The sequence below is a fragment of the Harpia harpyja genome, chromosome 8, assembly GCF_026419915.1.
Source record: "Harpia harpyja isolate bHarHar1 chromosome 8, bHarHar1 primary haplotype, whole genome shotgun sequence".
Lineage (NCBI taxonomy): Eukaryota > Metazoa > Chordata > Aves > Accipitriformes > Accipitridae > Harpia > Harpia harpyja.
Window position 1 is genome coordinate 18,314,325 of NC_068947.1, and position 18,505 is coordinate 18,332,829.

General features: G+C 37.8%; 1 protein-coding gene across 3 annotated transcripts in view; it reads right to left on the bottom strand.

Annotated features, from left to right (window-relative positions):
- Positions 1–2,739: 2,739 nt before the first annotated feature.
- Positions 2,740–18,505, bottom strand: part of MAP3K7CL (MAP3K7 C-terminal like) — a 31,996-nt gene continuing 16,230 nt past the window's right edge. For all 3 annotated transcript variants that reach the window (XM_052794930.1, XM_052794929.1, XM_052794928.1), the window contains 2 exons: positions 12,911–13,026; positions 2,740–4,586 (listed from right to left, as the gene is read on the bottom strand). In XM_052794930.1, coding sequence (XP_052650890.1) covers positions 4,406–4,586; positions 12,911–13,026 — 297 coding nt within the window. In that variant the 3' untranslated portion in view covers positions 2,740–4,405. The remainder of the gene's footprint in view (positions 4,587–12,910; positions 13,027–18,505) is intronic.

The following is an 18,505-nucleotide window of genomic DNA, read 5'->3' on the forward strand; positions in this document are numbered from 1 at the left end:
GGGGTCCAGCTTTTCAGTACCTGTTCAGTAATAGCCCTAGGCCTTCATTGCTGCAGACCTTCCAGGTCTGTCATGAAGACACTTAACAGTTTCATCATGGGTTTTCCAAGGATGTTCACCATATTATCCATGCATATACATGCCAGGACACTCTAACAGGAGGGAGAAGACCCTCAGGGCTGTGGGTGTGCACGTATGTCTGTGGAAGTCTGTGCACGGGAGAGAAGAGTCATGCCAGCACCCAGGTTTTGTCAACTCTCCTCACAATCCTGCTGGCCAGGGCCGGCGCTCCCCCTGCTACATCGCTGCCTGGACTTAACTTCCTTTCCCTGCAACCCTCTTCTTCGGTCATTGCACACCTTGCACCTTCCACGAGAAGAGAGGCAAGGCTCCTCCAGACAGCAGCATCCCCTGCTCCTCTAGACACTTCCATCTTGTGTGTTGAACAAGCAAAGAATTTTATGTAGGAAAAACCACCAAGCGACTCCGTGACTAAGACGGCGACTAGCTCATCTCTGCAGGGCAGTCTGTGACTGGACGCCGAGCAGCAAATGGACACGTGCCAGAGCTCCTCAACCACATAGCCCAAAGGAAGGCTGAGAACACACCTCTGCCTTGTACCCTTGCATATTTGTACGTGCTGTGAACAGTGTGCAATGCTCACAAAGGCCTAGATGGCAATAACGCCTCTGGGGGGAGGTGACACACTTCCAAAGATTATTAATTCACAAAACCAGCCAAAATAAAGATGATCCTGGAAAGGGAAACTTTAAAAAAAAAGCCGCCAAACCCAAACCTGCAGGTCCTTATCTTCCAGACTTTTTTCAAGTGTAAAATCACCCTAGCCTTTGGCTGTTTCGAGACTGCATGAGTCATATCCTTGCTAACTGGAATACTTAAATTGAGCTTGTTCAGCATTTGTTATGATGGAAGGAAGTTAGTTTGTAATAATAGGAAATGGAAAGCACAGGGCTTGTTTTTTTAAACCCATGTACTTCACTGTTTTCTTAAGTGGTCTGAAGCAAATGCATTTGTCATTGTAGTGGCCTGCTTGCTTTTACTAACCTGAATAACTTGGATAATAGCAGGAAATACACTTTATCTGTGTAACAGAATGTACCTATGTAGCTGTATGCATTTAGCAACTTCTTTTGTCATCTGAGCTTTTCACATGTCTTTCCTTGCCTTCTGACCACTGGTGAATTGCCAGCAAGAGCCTCAGACTGTGCTGTTGTTTTGCTGAATACAACTGCAGTTGTCACAGGCTGTAGTCAGAAGTTATAAAATTGAACATTTCATTGGCAGTTGAACTCAAAAGCTGAAACTGGCTTCTAAGTTCTTGGGTGAAATACGATGTAAAAACATTATTTGAAATAATTGAATAAAACTCTTTTTTACAGTGCTATACTTACAATGGACCTAGCTAGCAGACCAATTTAAGGTCTCCTCTCCAGAAGGACACAAATCATAACTGTCTGTTTGGAAAATACAGCATAAATACGACAAACAAATGTTTTCTTAAAAAACTTAATTTCAGCTATTAAGTCAGCAGAGCTATGCAGTTTGAAGTAATATCTAAAGAAAAATTCAGCATGTCAAAATTGGAGATTTATTGAATATGAACATGTTTATCATTATTATGGTCTTGATAAAAAAATCAAGAGATGTATGATAGATACAGCAGTTACCTCTCAGAAGGTTGTTCTAGCCATTTTTACTCTGCAACACTTGAATGGTCTTCTGGGTTATGTTGACTTTTCTGCATTTTAATTTCACTTGCCTATGAATATTTTTGGAAAATTCCATTTATCTACCCTCCTGTCTTAGAATCCCATTTCGCTGCTATTTTTTCTTTAAAAAATTGTTTTTGTGAGATACTTTAATTTTTCGTCCTTGGTACTTCTATTTCAGTTTTACTCATTTGGATTGTGATGCAATTTCTCTGAGTCACTATTCTCAGGCACACGAGCATCCATGCTGGCAGGCAAATATATTGATACAAAGCAGTTATTTTTTACTTTCACCATAACTAAAAGTAAGAGGAAAAATTTGACTACAAATAGCCAGAGTCCGGATCAAATACAGATCTCTGACTTCAATTAGTTTGGGATGTTTTAAGAGTTCCATATTTAGACAGACTGGTAGCTGGACCACACCACAGATTTGGTGTCTGTACACCTGTAAAAATGTTTCCTGAAGACTTCCATACTGGTCAGTCTCTATAGGTTAGAAAAGCCATATTCCCTGGCTACTCTCAAATCGCTGTGTCGCAAATGATGCCCAGCTTTCCTTCTCCACATGTCTTTGGCTGTTCCTCAGGTTTTTCTCAAAGAGTATGATCTGATATTAGTCTGACATCTAAAACATAATGGCTGCACTTAAACAGAAAATTTAAAGGTGAACAAAGTTATCTATAAGTAAAGTTCTGCTGTCTGATCTATCTGCATCCAAAGTCACTCTGCTAATGAAATCATTTTATGTACTTTGTGCAGTTTCCAATGAATTCACTGAAATCACCAGACTGGCTGTTTCCAAAGCTAGATAGAAAAATCTGTGACTAAATCAGCAAATTAATTTTGAAAATGACAATCTTGTTGTTCAAAACACATAAATACAGATAAAAATTATATATCTCAGATTATGCAGCATCCTGTGCTCAAAGCAAAATCCTGAAGTCTGTACAGGTTATGTTTCCCATCAGCGCAAAACTCAGACAAGGCTTTTCCAGCATTCCCAGGCTTGCTATCCCAAGTGTTTTTTATTCATTATGGTTTTTTTCTCTTCAACTTTCACAAGATACAGTGCAAATTGGACCCTCAGATAACAAAGAAAGAGGAATAAATACAGCGTTATACTGCCTGCAGAGCATCCCAGCAGAAAGCACATGCCTCAGAGTGGGTGATTTCCTTTTGTGTCTCCACAGTGGCCAGGGTAAGGGAGTAAGCAGTGCCCCTGCCCCTACAGCTCAGCAGGAGAAGTGGAGACAAGGCTGTCCTCTCCCGCTACCTCCTCATACTCTCCTACTGCAGTGTCAGGTGCTTGTAGTAATGCGGAGACTGTTTTCATCTGCAGGGAATACTGTAGGTAGTTATCACAGAGAAATAAAAGGCATCTTGTATTTTTTGTCACCTTTGCTGCCGGAATTACAGGGGAACATTTTGGTGTCAAAAGACTTTCCCAGGAATTGTTCTGATTAAAATAAAATCCCATTTTTTTAATAGATTAGTGATAATAATCAAAGCAAAAGTTCTGGCAGAAATCTTAAGTTCCCAGTTTTCAATTACTAAGACACATTTCAGTACTAATGACACATCAAGTTGAATTCCAACCTCATGAAGATGTAACAAGCTGCATCTGCAAGCAGAGTTAAAAATACAGGGTGATTTAAGAATATTCAGAACATAAAATGGCTTTTCTATATCCGCTTTTAATGAAAAAAATACTGTATGAATAGAAATGGAAGTATAACAAAGAATTTTCAGTTGATCTAGGAAAATACAGGGATAAATAGAGCAAGTAAAACTAACATTTTACTTCCAGGTCATTTGTGTATCATGGAACTCCTGTCCCTACTTACAGCCACTTATGTTTCAAAACAGATGGGAAAATAAGAACAAAATATCCTCACAGTACTTTTACTGACATATTCTCAGTGGAAACTATGATGTGATACTCATATATTAATTTTTCATTTCTTGCATGCCAAAAAGTACAATAAAGAGACTTTCAAGCTATCTTTATGCTTGAGGAAGGAAAGGTTGATCTTATCTGCTTCCTTTTAATTTCATAACTTGCAAACTATTACTGCCAGTACACTTGTTTGATAAAAAATAATTATGTTACTTCAATTTTTAATGTGCAATTTCTCAGATTTTATACAACAATGTAAAGTTGACATGGAATAATGAAGTATAATTTTTACCAGTGAGGAGATCTGTGTTAAGATAACTTCCAAACACTTTAGGCATGAGGAAAATAATTAAAAAAATCTTCACCAAACTAAAATTAAGATACATGTATTCCATATATTAACATTGTCCCTGCTGTATGCCTTAGTATGGTCCAAATTCCCAACACAGAGACTATTTATATCATTTTCTAGTGTGTCCATATCTTCTTAAATTGGAAGAAATATGTTTAGAAAGGAAACCTGATCTACTAGAACATATAATGAGGATAGATTAACTTCAATTATGTTACTTGAAATAAAATATCCATTATATAATGGATGAAATATCCATTATATTAAGCTACTGGCTGGCAAGCATTAAATCAAATATAGACTTCTACATACTCTGTATCTGTAGTAAAGTATTATAACATATTAAACAGACCTTTATTTTAAAATCTCTTTCCAGCACAGGACCAATCCTGTAGTAACTGCCTCACATAAGCTAGTTGAGAGTTATGAGGACCCCTGTCTTTTTTGGTACTGTATTCTGAGCTTTTCCAGTTGCTCTACACACTGCGTCTGGGCCAGCTTCAGTGTTCGGTTCTCCTCTGTCAGTTCTGCATACTCCTTCGCCAGCTGAGCAGCATCCATGCTTTCTTTTTCCACTTGTTCCAGCCTGGCAATCAGCTCCTTTCTGACAATTATGAAAAAAACCCAAAGATTAAAAATGGCAGCATGCAAAAATTTGTTGTCGTGTGTTAGGTTAAAGCTGGACTATAGGTGTTAACACGGTATTACTTGAGCTCTTGTGAAACAAAGACCTAGAAAATTAATTTGTTAGAGTCCTCCTTTTCCCTTTAAAAGATGAAGCTGCCAAAATCTCTGATAGGTTTGCTGTTCAGCGACCAAATCTGTAAAATGCTGTGGACCTTCAAGTATCTCTAACTTCAATAAGAGTTGAATATGCAGTTCATAGGGGAGAATCAAGTTCTTGGAGACCACGTGCTAATATTTTGTCTGAAGAATAACAATTCATTTTTCTCTCAATACTAAACATATCTGAAAGAGAGCGAGAGGGGTTTTGCTCAGTTGGTTAGCTTTATCAGTAAATTCTGTGAAGTACGCCTGGTTTCCTTTTCTCTGCTACGAAGAAAAACGATTCTAGTAAATACGAGGCACATGAATCTGAACTACATAGATTGTTTCTATAATGTGTTTATGCTCAGTCCTTAGTCCTACTGCTGAGGAAGAGTGATAAAGCTGCAAACCTGACCCCTCCTGGTCTTTTTAAGAGCAGACACATGAGGATTCAAGCTGTTGCTTCTTTCTGGAGTCACACAGTGCCCTGTATTCCCAGAGCTGGCCAGGAGCTGGAGTCTCCTGTACAGTATCAACTGAAATTACATCAGCACAAGTTAAGATAAAAGAGCTCTTAAAACAAAACACACTGAAGGCATGAGTAACTCACAGGGTATCTAATCGCTCTCCACTTAGCTACCCAGCAGGCTAGCCTGGCCTCTGCTTTTTTCCCCCTTTAAGTCAAATCACTCATTCACCCCTGCTACAGGAAGTCTTTTCTAAAAGGTTCTTAGTTCTTCCGATCATTCTATCTCAGAGATTAGTTAATCTTTAACTGTTCATAGCCCTGTGACTTTATTTCTCAGTCATGTCAAAACAATGCTTGTAGATCATCAGTGGGAAGACATAATGCCTTCAAAGTGGATAGCTTTTGCTGCAGTCTTTAAAGGAGCCCTCTTGTCAAGCTAGACCAGTGCTTTCAGACAGGAAATTCCTACAGATCAGTAACTCTATCGCCACAGGTCAGAGTATCCATGAAACGATAACATTTCAGTATTTGCTGATCACTTACATTACTTATAGCTGCAAAACTACCACTTACAGCAGCAAAGCTGTAAGCACCCGGGTTTTGAAAAACACTTCTATGTGGCCTTCTTTTAGGATCGGTTTGATCTTCCTCTGTCTTTACTACAGCTTTCAGTGATAGCAGTTTGCCCATGGTTTAGCTGACTGTTTATGGTCACAGTTACTGCAGTTCAAGGAGACACAAGTTAGAAGAGACTCCCAGCACACTCATTTCTTCCAACTGTGTTTCCCATACAGAAAAAAAGAAGGGAAGAATTAGCCATTACAGCAATTTTAAATCATCCAGAAGTTGAAGGATATAGAAACCCTCCTGTAGCTAAATACGTTGGCTTTGTTTTATACCACTGAGGTAATGCATAGCAGCTATGCTGCAGCAAAGCCTCTTCTCTTCCCTTTCACCAGGTGAAAGGTATATTCAATCAGCTCTTCATGAGAAAATATCAAGAGCATATTTTTGTTCAGCAGAATTCTATTAACATTTGGCACAACAGAGTTGTAACAATTTTAAAAGCAGCAAGCCATTAACAAGTTCATTTCTCTTTGCTTGGGCCATGCTAGATCAACCAATTTTCAAACTGGCCAAGATGAACCAATCTTGCTAGACAGTTTGATATTCCAGCTCCTATTAATGGGACTATAGGCCACGAAGGAGTAATTGCATGTATGCTTTAAAGGGTGAGAAATGCATTTAGAGACAACGAGATTTTACAAGTCCAGCAGCCTTAATCACTTCAGTCTCTTAGGGCTTCCTCTAGAAGAATTTTGTCTCTTGGGACCAAAAGAGAGCTTCAGCAATATTTCTTTGCAATTATTCTACTGGTGCAATACCGGACTGAAGGATTAAATTAAGCTCTTTCAAATTACAGGCTGTTACTCAGAAGTGTTCCAAACAAATTAATTCAGAATCATTCTTCCATACTTTTCTTACACTTAACAAGGTTCTTAAAGGGAGATACAGTGAACACACTAATCAGTAATCAGCATCTTAAAAGCAGGTAAACCTTTTCCACAGGGACTTTTAGTAAGTGTAAAGGAAAGGTACTAACTACTCTATTTGGACTTGAGCCAGGAGTGGCACAGACAGTATGCAAACTCAGACAGCTCTATTAATGAATGTCAGTCCTGATTTGGTAAGATGAGGCTATGTGCAGGCACGGCTTTCGTGCTGCTCTCCAGTAATACTCAAGCAACACAGATAACTCTTTTTTCCCCTGGGATTTATCTTTGCTATTAAACAAAATATAAATGCATTCAAATCAAAATATACTCATTGATGTAGTCCACATCCTTGGACTGAGGGAGTAAAATTGCCCACTTCTGAGTCAGCAGAACCTACTTATTCCCTTCCCATCAGGATCAACACCTGTTTACAGGGTAGGGTGATGTTTCAGGCAAATACTGCCAGCCTGCCAGAGATCTAAAATTAGAGTACCAGGGAATTGCTAAATGTTATGAATGGTGTGGTTTATGAAGCTCACAAAAGGATGAGGACAGTAACTAACATTTGCTTCTGATCTAATCCAGGATTTGAACTTAGCTTCCAGAGGTTAAAGAACACCATACTAAGCTCTTGCACCATCTAGCCTTTGTTATGGATGCCTAATAAATACATCTAGCACTGTTTAATCTGTGTTTTCTGTTAATGGTTACCCTGAGTTTAAATATTAACAGCATTGATAAGGTATTTTCTAAAATGGTGCTGAGGTACTTGAAGCTTTGAGACAATCTGTAATGTACACTTTAAGTGTTCTTTTTTGGGGATGGGTTTGGGTGGGAAGGGAAGTCAAGTGTGATTTACATCATAAACCAATAAACCACAAGCCACACCAGAGCAGGAGAAAAACCCAGTATGGTCTTAGGGAAATTATATTTCTCTTGTCCTGGCCTTAATGACTGACCATGCAGATAACAGAGATCCTTTACTGTAACAGTCACAATGAATAGATACCAAGAAAAGTGACAGACGAAGCAGATAGATAAACTATCTGGAGATTAAGTGTATTTGGAGATGGAGTGGACTCAAGGAAAACAGCTTCCACAGTGCAAAGAGGCAGACTTGACTTTCTCCTGTTGTGAACAACGTATTCAGGATCATGCATCTGTGGTACTACCCATTTCTTCCCAGCTAACATGTATCTGTGTATTCTGGTGGCCATAAGGTCATTTACTCTTCCCATAGCTGACATGGCTTTCACGTCAGGAGGAATCATGAGACCGTGTAAGGTAATTGGTGTCTGAGGAGACTGAACTTGCGCGTCCAAAGTCTACTAATTAATTTTTAAAACAATGAGACAGCCTGTTTTAATGTAAATGAAAATATGTCTCAGATGCCAGCACATAAAAGGTCCATAAATATTCATCACTGCAATAGGGCAAGTTGAGGTTTCTCTTTGTATTAGAAAAGCTGTAAATTCCACTATTTGGCAAGTAACATGTATTTTGGATACACGCGAGATGATGAAAAATCAGGTCTAGAATGGGAAAATTATTAAGATAAAAGGTTGCCTTTATGGTTTACACCGATCTTTTTCTGCAGTACCTGAAAGTCTGAAGACTGCTTGTCTCAACAGTGTCGTAAAAGACACTCCAGAAATAGTGTACCTGGAGAAACCATCTGGACTTGAGACCTTAGAAGCAGTCCTTTGGTCACAAGAGCATGCTAAAGCATACAGAAGGATCCCACAAAATTAAGCAGACATCACTGCATGTCTACTGTAATATGTGTAAAAGGAGGAAAAGAAATCATATCCATGGCAAAGAAAATTAGTGATCCTAAACCAGGTGGTGATCAAATGATATTTTCTGGAGAGTTATATTAGAATTGTCTGGGGGAGGAAAAAGAGAAAACCAGCCAGTGCTAAGAATATAAGATATAGCTAGCAACCATGGCAACTCTAATATTTAACTACATAATCCAGGGTCATTATCTAGTAATAGCAATATAACAAGTGCTCAAAATAACCAGCCATCCCATCCCTTTCACCCAAACTTAGATACCCAAAAACATCTGTTATGGAAATACATGTGTGTTTCTGGAACATAAATTAAATTACATTCTGTGACCTAAATGTGGTGTGTTCTTGCTTCCACACCCTTTTCTTCCTTTTCAATCCTGTCTTCCATTCCAGAGTGATTTTGTCCCCTGTACTAGATATTGCTGGCGTAAATGGGAAGTGAAGACAGCAAAGTGTTAGAGTGAAGACAGCAAAGCAAGCTATGATTATTTATATCAGCAAAATATCTACACAATGTTCTTTTAAATTCTTTCAATTTCTTCCTTCTTTTTGTTTGTCTTTTTTCTGAGTAACTTCTTCTCCCTTTATTTGTTTTGTCCTTTGATTTTCCCTTTTTTGAACCTGCAACCTCGGTTTCTCTCTCACATTTCCCATTTTCTTGTGAAATAGTTGTTGCCTTCTCTCGCACTCCCAGCCTAGCATATTCTCTTGCCATCTACATTGCATACAACAGAAAAGAGCAAATAAGCTCTGCTCTTGCCTTGATGAAAAGCAACCCTCGTCATTACACCACTGCCTTTCTATACTTCAGACGTACTTGATCTTCACACTACAGTGAGAGACAAGTCAAGATAAGCAGAATCAAAAGCCTTTGAAAAGTTGCAAAAGAGTAATTGTTTTTGACTATTTTAAAAGAATGTTATTCAACTTTCTATTTCTTAAAGATGCCTCCTTTAGAAATATACTTGCATGTATTATTTCATGTATAAAAGGTTACACTGAACTTTGGAGGTTGGAACAAAAATTTAAAGTAGAATGAACACTATTCCAATTTTTGTTTTACTAAAAAGCTCCAATACCTGCACAGTCATTTATGTCAGGTTAACTTAACATTATTTCTTCCTTCTGACCAACAAATCAAAAATATTTGCTCAATTCATTTTCTGCTCTTTTCCTGACAATCATTGTCTTCAGTATTCTGTGTGCAGAGTGTACTACCAGTAGGCACCACAGGAGCACACACTGTGAGGTGAGACTTGACATTTTAATTCCACTGGTGAGTTGATCTGTGGAGAGGAATTTCAGAGCACTGGCAGGGGTACCATCCAACAGCACTTCTGGTTGCCTTTGCTAAAAATGTACGTTGAAGAACGCTGCACAAATTGTTTGTTCCCATTACAAGGGATGAAACTCTATCTTTGTCCATTTTATAAAAACAATATTTAAAAGAAACTGACAATAGATAGTAGGTGTATTAGGCGATCGTGAATCTTTACTTCCTTACATTCAAATTCAAATGTAGAAGAAGATAAAAACACCTGCAACAGGGGCAAATTTCAGAAAGCTGCAAACTCCATCTTTTCAATTTGATTGTAACTGCTTTTGAGGCTAAAATCTGTACATCTCATCAGACTTTTTAGAAAAGTCAGAGCATCCTCCCCTTCTGAGAATGGAATATTCAACATGCATGCCACACGGGCCATTGTAATCCACTCCTCTTCATTCAGCATATGCTACCCCATAAACTTTCTTTAACTTTCAAACTGTAACTGTTGAGAACGTTTTTAGATATAAATCAGTGATCACTAGACCAAAACTCTCTTTTATTTCTTACTTACTCCTTCACCTCCACACTTATACTCCCTTTCTATCTAGTTTTATATAAAAATCAAGGTTAATGTGTTCAGGTTGTGTACGCTTACATGAGTGTGCAAGTATATGTGTCCTAATAACTTTTTAATCCACCTTCCAATTTCAACCAAACTTCATGTGCTGAAGAGGTCCCAATTAGTTTCTGGAAGGTTTTATAAAAACAGGCTGCTACCCAAAGGTGAAAGGCAGTATCATGAGACCTCCTCCCAAATACTAAAAAATGGAGAAGCTACCTGGAGGATGGAGTCATAAATAGTTCCCGTCTGGAGAAAAAAAAGCTTCTGTTGGCACTTGCAGCTTTTTAAACATCAAAATCAAATAACCACAGTGCACCAAGCTGCAGGAAATTAAGCATCTTCAATACCAGTGCTTGTAGCATCACTTCTTCAGATTAAGAGATTTGGAAGGTGGTGAAAGGTGCTGCACTGATATTTGTCATGTTTAGGCATTTCACAGCTACACAGCATGTGAATATCTAGGCCACAAATATGGAATTTGAAGGCACATAAGAATCACAATATCATTCTATATGCTGCCTTATTCAGCCACTCTTGTATTAACATATATTTACTGGGGCATCAAATCTTCTATCCACAGAACAGGTTCAGCAATGGTAGCAGTGGTGTGAGCTTCCTCACATTGTTCCACTGTTGACATCCACTGGTGGAATGAAGGAAAATGCGAGCCTGAAGCCCCTTAATTCATCCAGGATAACCACTGCTGAGAGCCTGACTTTTGGGCTCAGAGGTTGATCAGGATAGTTTTGAGCTCAGGTAAACAATTTTGTGCATTTAACTGCCATTGCCAAGGAGCAAAATATTTCTAATTCAGCTAGTACCACAGACCCCATAGGTAAACAAAGTGGCTTTTTTTTTCATTCTAGCAAATGCAAAAATATGTACACAAGTCTAGTTTTCAAGGGCTCCAAGTTTACTTTTTAAATGTGCATAACTGATTCAGGGATGTGTCAGTAAAAATAATGCATTTATATTAGTAGACTCTACAAACCAAATGATCTAAGGCTACCTTTTGAATTTATGCATCTAAAGTTAAGTACTTAAACAACCATTTAATATTTTATATTCCATCTGGATTTTCAGAGAAGACAAACACACATGGTTTCCACTGAATTCACTTGGTTGCTAAATACACATGTAAGCAATCAAATTTGACAAATCATTGCAAAATTATTTGAATTAATTACCTTCTCTACATCTTTTTAAAAACACAAATTACTTTTGATTGGCCAAGTTTAATTAATGATAAATCAAATGCAAACACTGGGACAATGTAGTGTTAATCTCTTGTGGTTATTTTGTCGTCTTTTTTAACTTTTGCACCAGTCTGTCAGCAACTGAGTGCTATGCAGGTCCTACACTGGAAGGGGATTTGTAGTGGGAAACCTCACCTAGTTCCGACACTTTAGGCAACAACTAACTATATTGTGCCTGTAGCCATCAACCCTGATAAAGACAAGTGTCACTTTCTTACCCTGCATAGTCTGGATTCAAGGACATCTTTGGCTATCTTGTAAGACTACAGGATTTCACCAGTTCCCCACCCATCACTTTGCTTCTGCAGCTGAAGACTCCCATGGATGCAAAGTTGGCTGAACTGCTTGGTCAGCTGTGTGAAGACTGCTATGAAACAGACACAGTGGTCCACCTTCTACTCAGAGCCCACTCTGCAACAGAGCTCTTTTGACCCCTGTTGCTATATTACAAATGTTTCTGTTCAAGCAGGATCTGGAAGAATGATGGTGTGGTCTTCATTTTCACAAGAATTCTCAGAGATCGACACTTGAGGTAACTCCCTGAGGAAGGCAACACTGCTTGAAGTCACCTTCAGTGTGAATGCAAAAATAAAAAAGCATTTGAAAGAGAAAGTTTACTTAGCAGTAACTGTTATTCCTTGGGCTTGGTTGTCTGTTAGAAACTTTCACGACTCACCCTCTTTTCTCTTTCTGAATTTCTTTTTCAAGTTTCTTGTGGAAAGGAACCAAGAGTCACAGAGTGCACTTTGCCATTTAACAGTCATGCAAAGATGACAGGGGTGTGAGTATAGACAAGAAAAAAAGTCTCCAGCTTATGCACTTTGGATATGAACACCTAAAATGTCAATGCACCTCACAGAAAAAATGTTTACTAATATTGTCAAGTACTCTAAACCTAACTCTAAACCTAACCTAATTATGTTCTTCATTAAAACGTGTAAAGTTAAATGGAAAAAAATTTCCTAAAACTAAAAAGGGGACTCGCACCAGCTGAACTAGATTGTTATATGACCTGGAGCCTGTCAATGAAGGTTTTAAGGGACATCTGTGTAACTGACAGCCCTGAACTATGAAAACTCTGTGTCCTTAGTGGCCCCAGTTGATCCTATGGACCAATGGCCTAACTGTTGTGCTGTACTGTGACTGGCAGGCAGACGGTATAAGGTCAGAAAATATCATGTGAAACCCTCATGTTTAAAACAGGATTTTACAAAGAGAATATACAACAGTAAATACTTCAGGAAAATTACTCACTTTCTTTCTTCCAGCAGAGCAATTTCTTTCTTGACCTCATGGTATTCTTCTGCTATTTTGCAGTGCTGTTTGTACACCTGCATAGATTCCTTAGAGTCATGACAAGGAGGCAGTGGCTTTAAGAAAATAAGAAGAAAAAAATATATATATACTGCTTTTGAATGATACAATATTTATCATAATTCCTGTGAGAATATGTAAAGATTCCCCTCCCCAACTGCAGGATACAGCCAAATATTCCTAGTGATGGCCTTTCATGGAAGGGAGAAAATCACTTCACTGCATAAGAACATGCATAAACCTTCAAACTGTGTAAGGATTTTCAGAACTTTCCTTGTCAACTTTGCAAAGTATGCCTAAAGATTGTTCAAAAAAAGATTTCTCCCTTACCTGCCTCTTTTTCAGCTACAGTGATATAAGAATGCTAAAGTTTATGCATTGGTCAGACCCATAAAATACATGAGTGTGTTTTCACTGCAGGAACTGCAGCACTAAGCAGAAGGGTAATCTGAGTGCAAACAAGCTCTTATTCTCCAATTCTGCAAGATGAGAAGAAAAGACATGGAAAGCTATTGACTAAGCACTCTTTTTTTCATAGATGCAATGCTTATTCCAGTTTATTACTAAATGGGGCAGGACCATGAACTGGGACACTGGGGCTGATTCTGCTGGACTCAACAGGAGTTATACTGCTGACTCCAGTGCAGCCAAGATTTCACAATGGGTTCAATCCCACAATGCCTCAAGCTGTAAGTAGTTTGCTCAAGATCATACCCGGTTTCTCTGCATCTCTGTTTACTGTAGAAGAAGGGGATATACTTAGTTAGCAGAAATGGTATGAGACTTAAATCAGCTATATTTGCAAAAAGTGTTTCAAATTTCCATGAGAAGTGCAGGTGAGATTGAGAGTATAAGGATGACAACCACTAAAAAAAAAAAATCAGATAAAAAAGACACAGTGAAGGCAAAAGCACTGTACCTCCTAAGCTAAATACCGACATTATTGCAGCAAGATTTTAATTTTTTTCAATGCACACTGGAGGTAATAAATACATCAAATAAAACCACTCTGTCCTGGGACTCCTCATATAAATTTCAACCAAGATCTTGAAAATACAGTTTGGTTAAATGTCAGTGCTTTTTGTTCCTTAAAAAGAATGTAATTTAATTCAGACTTCAGGCTTGACTGTCACATTTTGGCTATAACACTTTCAGGAAGTGTAGTATTTTTAAGTTATTAGCCATGAAGCAATTGACTGTAAATGAACTCCAAATAGCATGCTCGAACCACCTGTTTGAAGCAAAAGGAAGCACTTAAAATAGTTCCTTTACTGTCCAGTTAAAGAACATCCAATTGCTTTTCACAATATAAGTAGATTATTTTTTATTTCTTGTTGTCCTACTTTGACTCTTCTCTGTAGCATAATATTCCTTCAAAGTCATTGTTAGAAAAAGAAAAGCACAAGTCTTCAGACTTTTCCTATTTATGATCTTGTAAACCTTTGTTTTAGCTAAACTGGAAATTTAAATTTTACTAAACATATTCAGAGACAAAAATTAAAAATATTTTTATCCAGGAGGCCGGGTAAGTTGGCTTCAGATGTACCCCAATGAACAGATGTAACTAATGTATGGACCTTGCAAGTACTTGTAGATGGTATGTGGTTCTTCACTGAAATTTTAACACAGACACTCATTTTCCATGTTCTAAAAGTAAAAATGCTGTGCCAGAATTGCTTCATAGCACGTTGTTTCATTCTCTCTGAGCCTGGAGAATTTGGAAACCCAGGGAAAGGGCAGTCCATTACTTGATGAATCTGGTCCCTAGGAAAGGGCTTTTAATTACATTTCATTGTGGATGAGCAATAGGACCATTCATATAGCCACCAAAATAATAAGCATAAATTTAACAAGACAGAATATAGAAGTCTCAGTGCTCTAATCCAAGAATGCAAGGGTGAGCCAAAGTAGCATCTCTGGTATCTACCAGAGATCAGCAAACAACAAATGCGTCACAATAAAACAATTTTGAACAGTACCCAGGGGAAAGTCCCCAAACAGTGATACTTCAAATGAAAAAAACCTTCGCTTTTGCTTCCAACTTAGTTTCCACAAATCTAGCTGGTTCAAACCAGTTTAAAAATTAAAGCAGCATTCAGTTTCTATATTCCAGCTTCCCACTCAAAAGATATATATAGAGAGCTAAAAATTATGTAGTTATGCTGAGACTTAGTATCTAATTCCCACTTAGAACCAGTTGCTGACTTTCAAACCCCTTCCTATCATTGTTTCCTCTTCAGTGTCCTTTTTTCTTACACTGATATTTTATCACTCAAAATAAACTGACAACAAAAGATGCATTCAGTTTACTAATATTCTGTTCATACAATTCTTTTCAATCTTGTCTGATGCTATCAAGCACTATATCAAGAACTTTTAAAATTTTGAGTGTCTTTTTACTTTAAAATGTAAATTTGATTATGTTTTTATATGACTAGATGACCAGACAATTTGGTTTGCCCTTTTGTAATTTTGAAATTTCTAAGAAAGGTTTTGGAGATAGTACCTACAATGTCCATGAGTAATTTCTGGCCAGTAGGACATGAAACAGGCTTATGCATTCATTATTTAACAAACACCTCTGCTGCAATCACAAGAAAAAATGGAGAGATACAAGTCTGGTCATTTCTTTGCCACCCATCAGAAAATGCAAGCCAACACAAAAGCACAGAGAAATTATTTTATCCATGTCTAACAAACAGCCTACTTTTTTAACATAAACAAGAGTGCAAAGAATTAATGATACATCTGTTCCCACCAAGAGAAGCATTTTCAGAAGATGGCAGGGCAAACTCCTGAAAAACAAATGCAACAACACAGGCAAAACTTGCTTGTTCCAAAGGGGTAGCTCCAGCTAGCCAGCAGACATTTACAGTATTAACATATTCTGCAGAAAAGAAAACAATAACAGAACAGTAACAGTTACTGGACTAGCCCATACTCATCTAAATGGGAATAGGAGGAACCTGCAAATTCAGAGAGTCCAGTCCCCTGTTGTCAGAAGCAAATCCTACAGTTCACAGGCTTGCCCAGTTCTGTCTTAGAAAAACTGAAGTCCCCTGCCTCAGTTGTAAGACTGGTCCAGACCCTCAACAAGGATTAGAAACATTTTTATCACTTCCAGTTTGGTTTCATTGAAGACAGGTTTGTAAGTCTTTTATTGTGCCAGCACTACCTTTCATTCAAATGGTGGTTCTTTGTCCTACCTGTTTTACCCGAGATGTACTTATAGAGGGCTGTCATATACTTTCTAAGACCTATGTCTCGGTAAAGCTGCATTCCTCTAAGCCATCCTAGATGAAATTTCCATTTTCCCTAGCTTATTCAAGCAGATTTTCTCTGCTCCCCATTCCACCTGGAATGACTTTTTTGAATGCCTGTGGCCAGGCCATGGGAAGTGTTGCAGATGCTACCCTGATGGCATTCCCGTGGCAGAGAAAAAGAACTAGAATTCCCAGTAGAGAGCACTTTTCAACCATGAAGTCTGTATCCTATTTTTTTGGTACGAGTTCACTAGTTTACCCAGGTGACTAATTACAACAGACCTTAATAAAGTTCAACAAAGTATATATTTTTTTCACTCAGAAGCCAACAGCCATACTTTAATTTCTCCTTAGGACAGCCCGAGCTTATTACTTCATGAAGTATCTTGCCCGTCCATAAATTAATATATATAAAAGCATAGCTGCTACATAAGCAAAAACCATTCCTGCCAAAGAAAGTTATATTTAATGGCAACAGTTGCTACTTTTAATCTTGCTTATTTCAGGCTTCAGTGTCATCCACCCTCATTTTCCTGTGCTGGCAAAATATGCGCACACAGCATCTCTGATTTTGTTCACAAAGCTAGTACAAAAGCAACGGCTTTCAGTCATACTAGTGGTTTATCCTACTATGCCTGATTTTCAACAAGGTCTGATTTTTCCTTGTGTTTTGTTGACTAACTCACTATGACATTGACAAACAGAATCCAGCAAGTAGACATGAAGAGTTCCTGTTATAGGCTATTCTGTAGCTGCATATATGTATGTACATCTTTACAAGACATATGCATTGTTTATTTAGATTTTTTGTTTGGAATCCAGATATGATAGATGTTGGAAGATGATATGCAAAGGCAGTTCATGAAGAAATAGAAAGCTGAGCTGTTCTGCCTGTTTTTTAAGATAGGTTGAAGGAGCTGTTCTAATTAAAATCTTTACTGGGGTGCACAAAAGGACAGTTTTCAGTAATTTTTTTGCTTCACTCACATGTCAAAGTGTGTTTTGCCTTACCATATGAATATCAGCATTCCATATCCACAAAAGTTGTATAGTTGATAGTGTCACCCAAGTGTTCAAAAACTTCAAAACAGTTTATTTTTTAATTCACCTTCATTTGTTTGCATTTACTTTTTGGTTCTACTGTGAAAAAAAATCAAAACTTTCTCCTGAAAAGGTTGAATTTTGAAGAAAAAATTGTATCATGCAGTTTTGCCAGCTGTGCATGTGGACTCATCTGGAAGGCAGTCTTTAGCACTGGTCTAAGTAAAGAGTGGTGTCTCACTTTTTGTAAATTTGGTAATTTTTAGCTAAACTATTCTGGAAAACCAGAAAGTTCAGTGCCAATATTTTGCACATGGCCTATGTTCACTATATGGCCTTGTGTACACTTCCATGATGGAAGAAACCACATTATTCCAAGCAAGAGTGATATCTGCACATTGCAGCTACTTTTTGTAGAGCAACTGGAACTTTTGAACCAGTTCCAGATATCTAGCCTAGGATATATCTAGTCTAGGATATATCTAGTTTAGTCTAGTTTTACTATGAAAGTAAGCAGTTCTCTTTCCTCCAAACAGTTCAAGTCAACTGGATGAGAGCATCTGAGAGTTTTGCTCTCCTTTCCTGAGAGATTTTTCCATTCTTTCCTAACCTTAGTATGATGCTCTGACTTGTAAACATCCATGTCTTACATAATCTAAGATCATAGTTATCACAGCAGCATTACTTATCAAGTTCATAAGCAATCAAATCTAATTGTAGAGTACCACAGTACTCTAGGAATTCTCTTGGAATTTAATACATATTAAAAAAAATAGAGCATACCCTTTAAAAACACAGTATACTTTTAAACTTTCTAAAATAATTTGTATGTGTCTAACAAGAGTCTTGGCAGTCAGCAGAAGCAATAGTTCCATTATTAAAGTTCCAGAGTAAACAAGGTTTCTGCTAAATGCTTGTATCACACATAACAAACTGTCCCTTTCATATTTTCATTGCTTTTTTGTATAGACATTTCCCACTAAAGTGTGAAAAACTACCTCTTGACTTAAAAAAATGATATTATAAATGGCTGGAGCCTTTTCTCTGTTGCAGCAATTTAACAGTCATCTAATTCCATTGATCTCAACAGATTCATAGTACAAATATGACATAAATGCCTCTCTCAAGCTCATGATTTCATGAGAAGTGATGATAAAGAATTACAGGACACCGTGTGCATCTGTATGTGACTTGTGTTCTTCCCTCTTCAGGATCAAACTCCCAGCTGGAA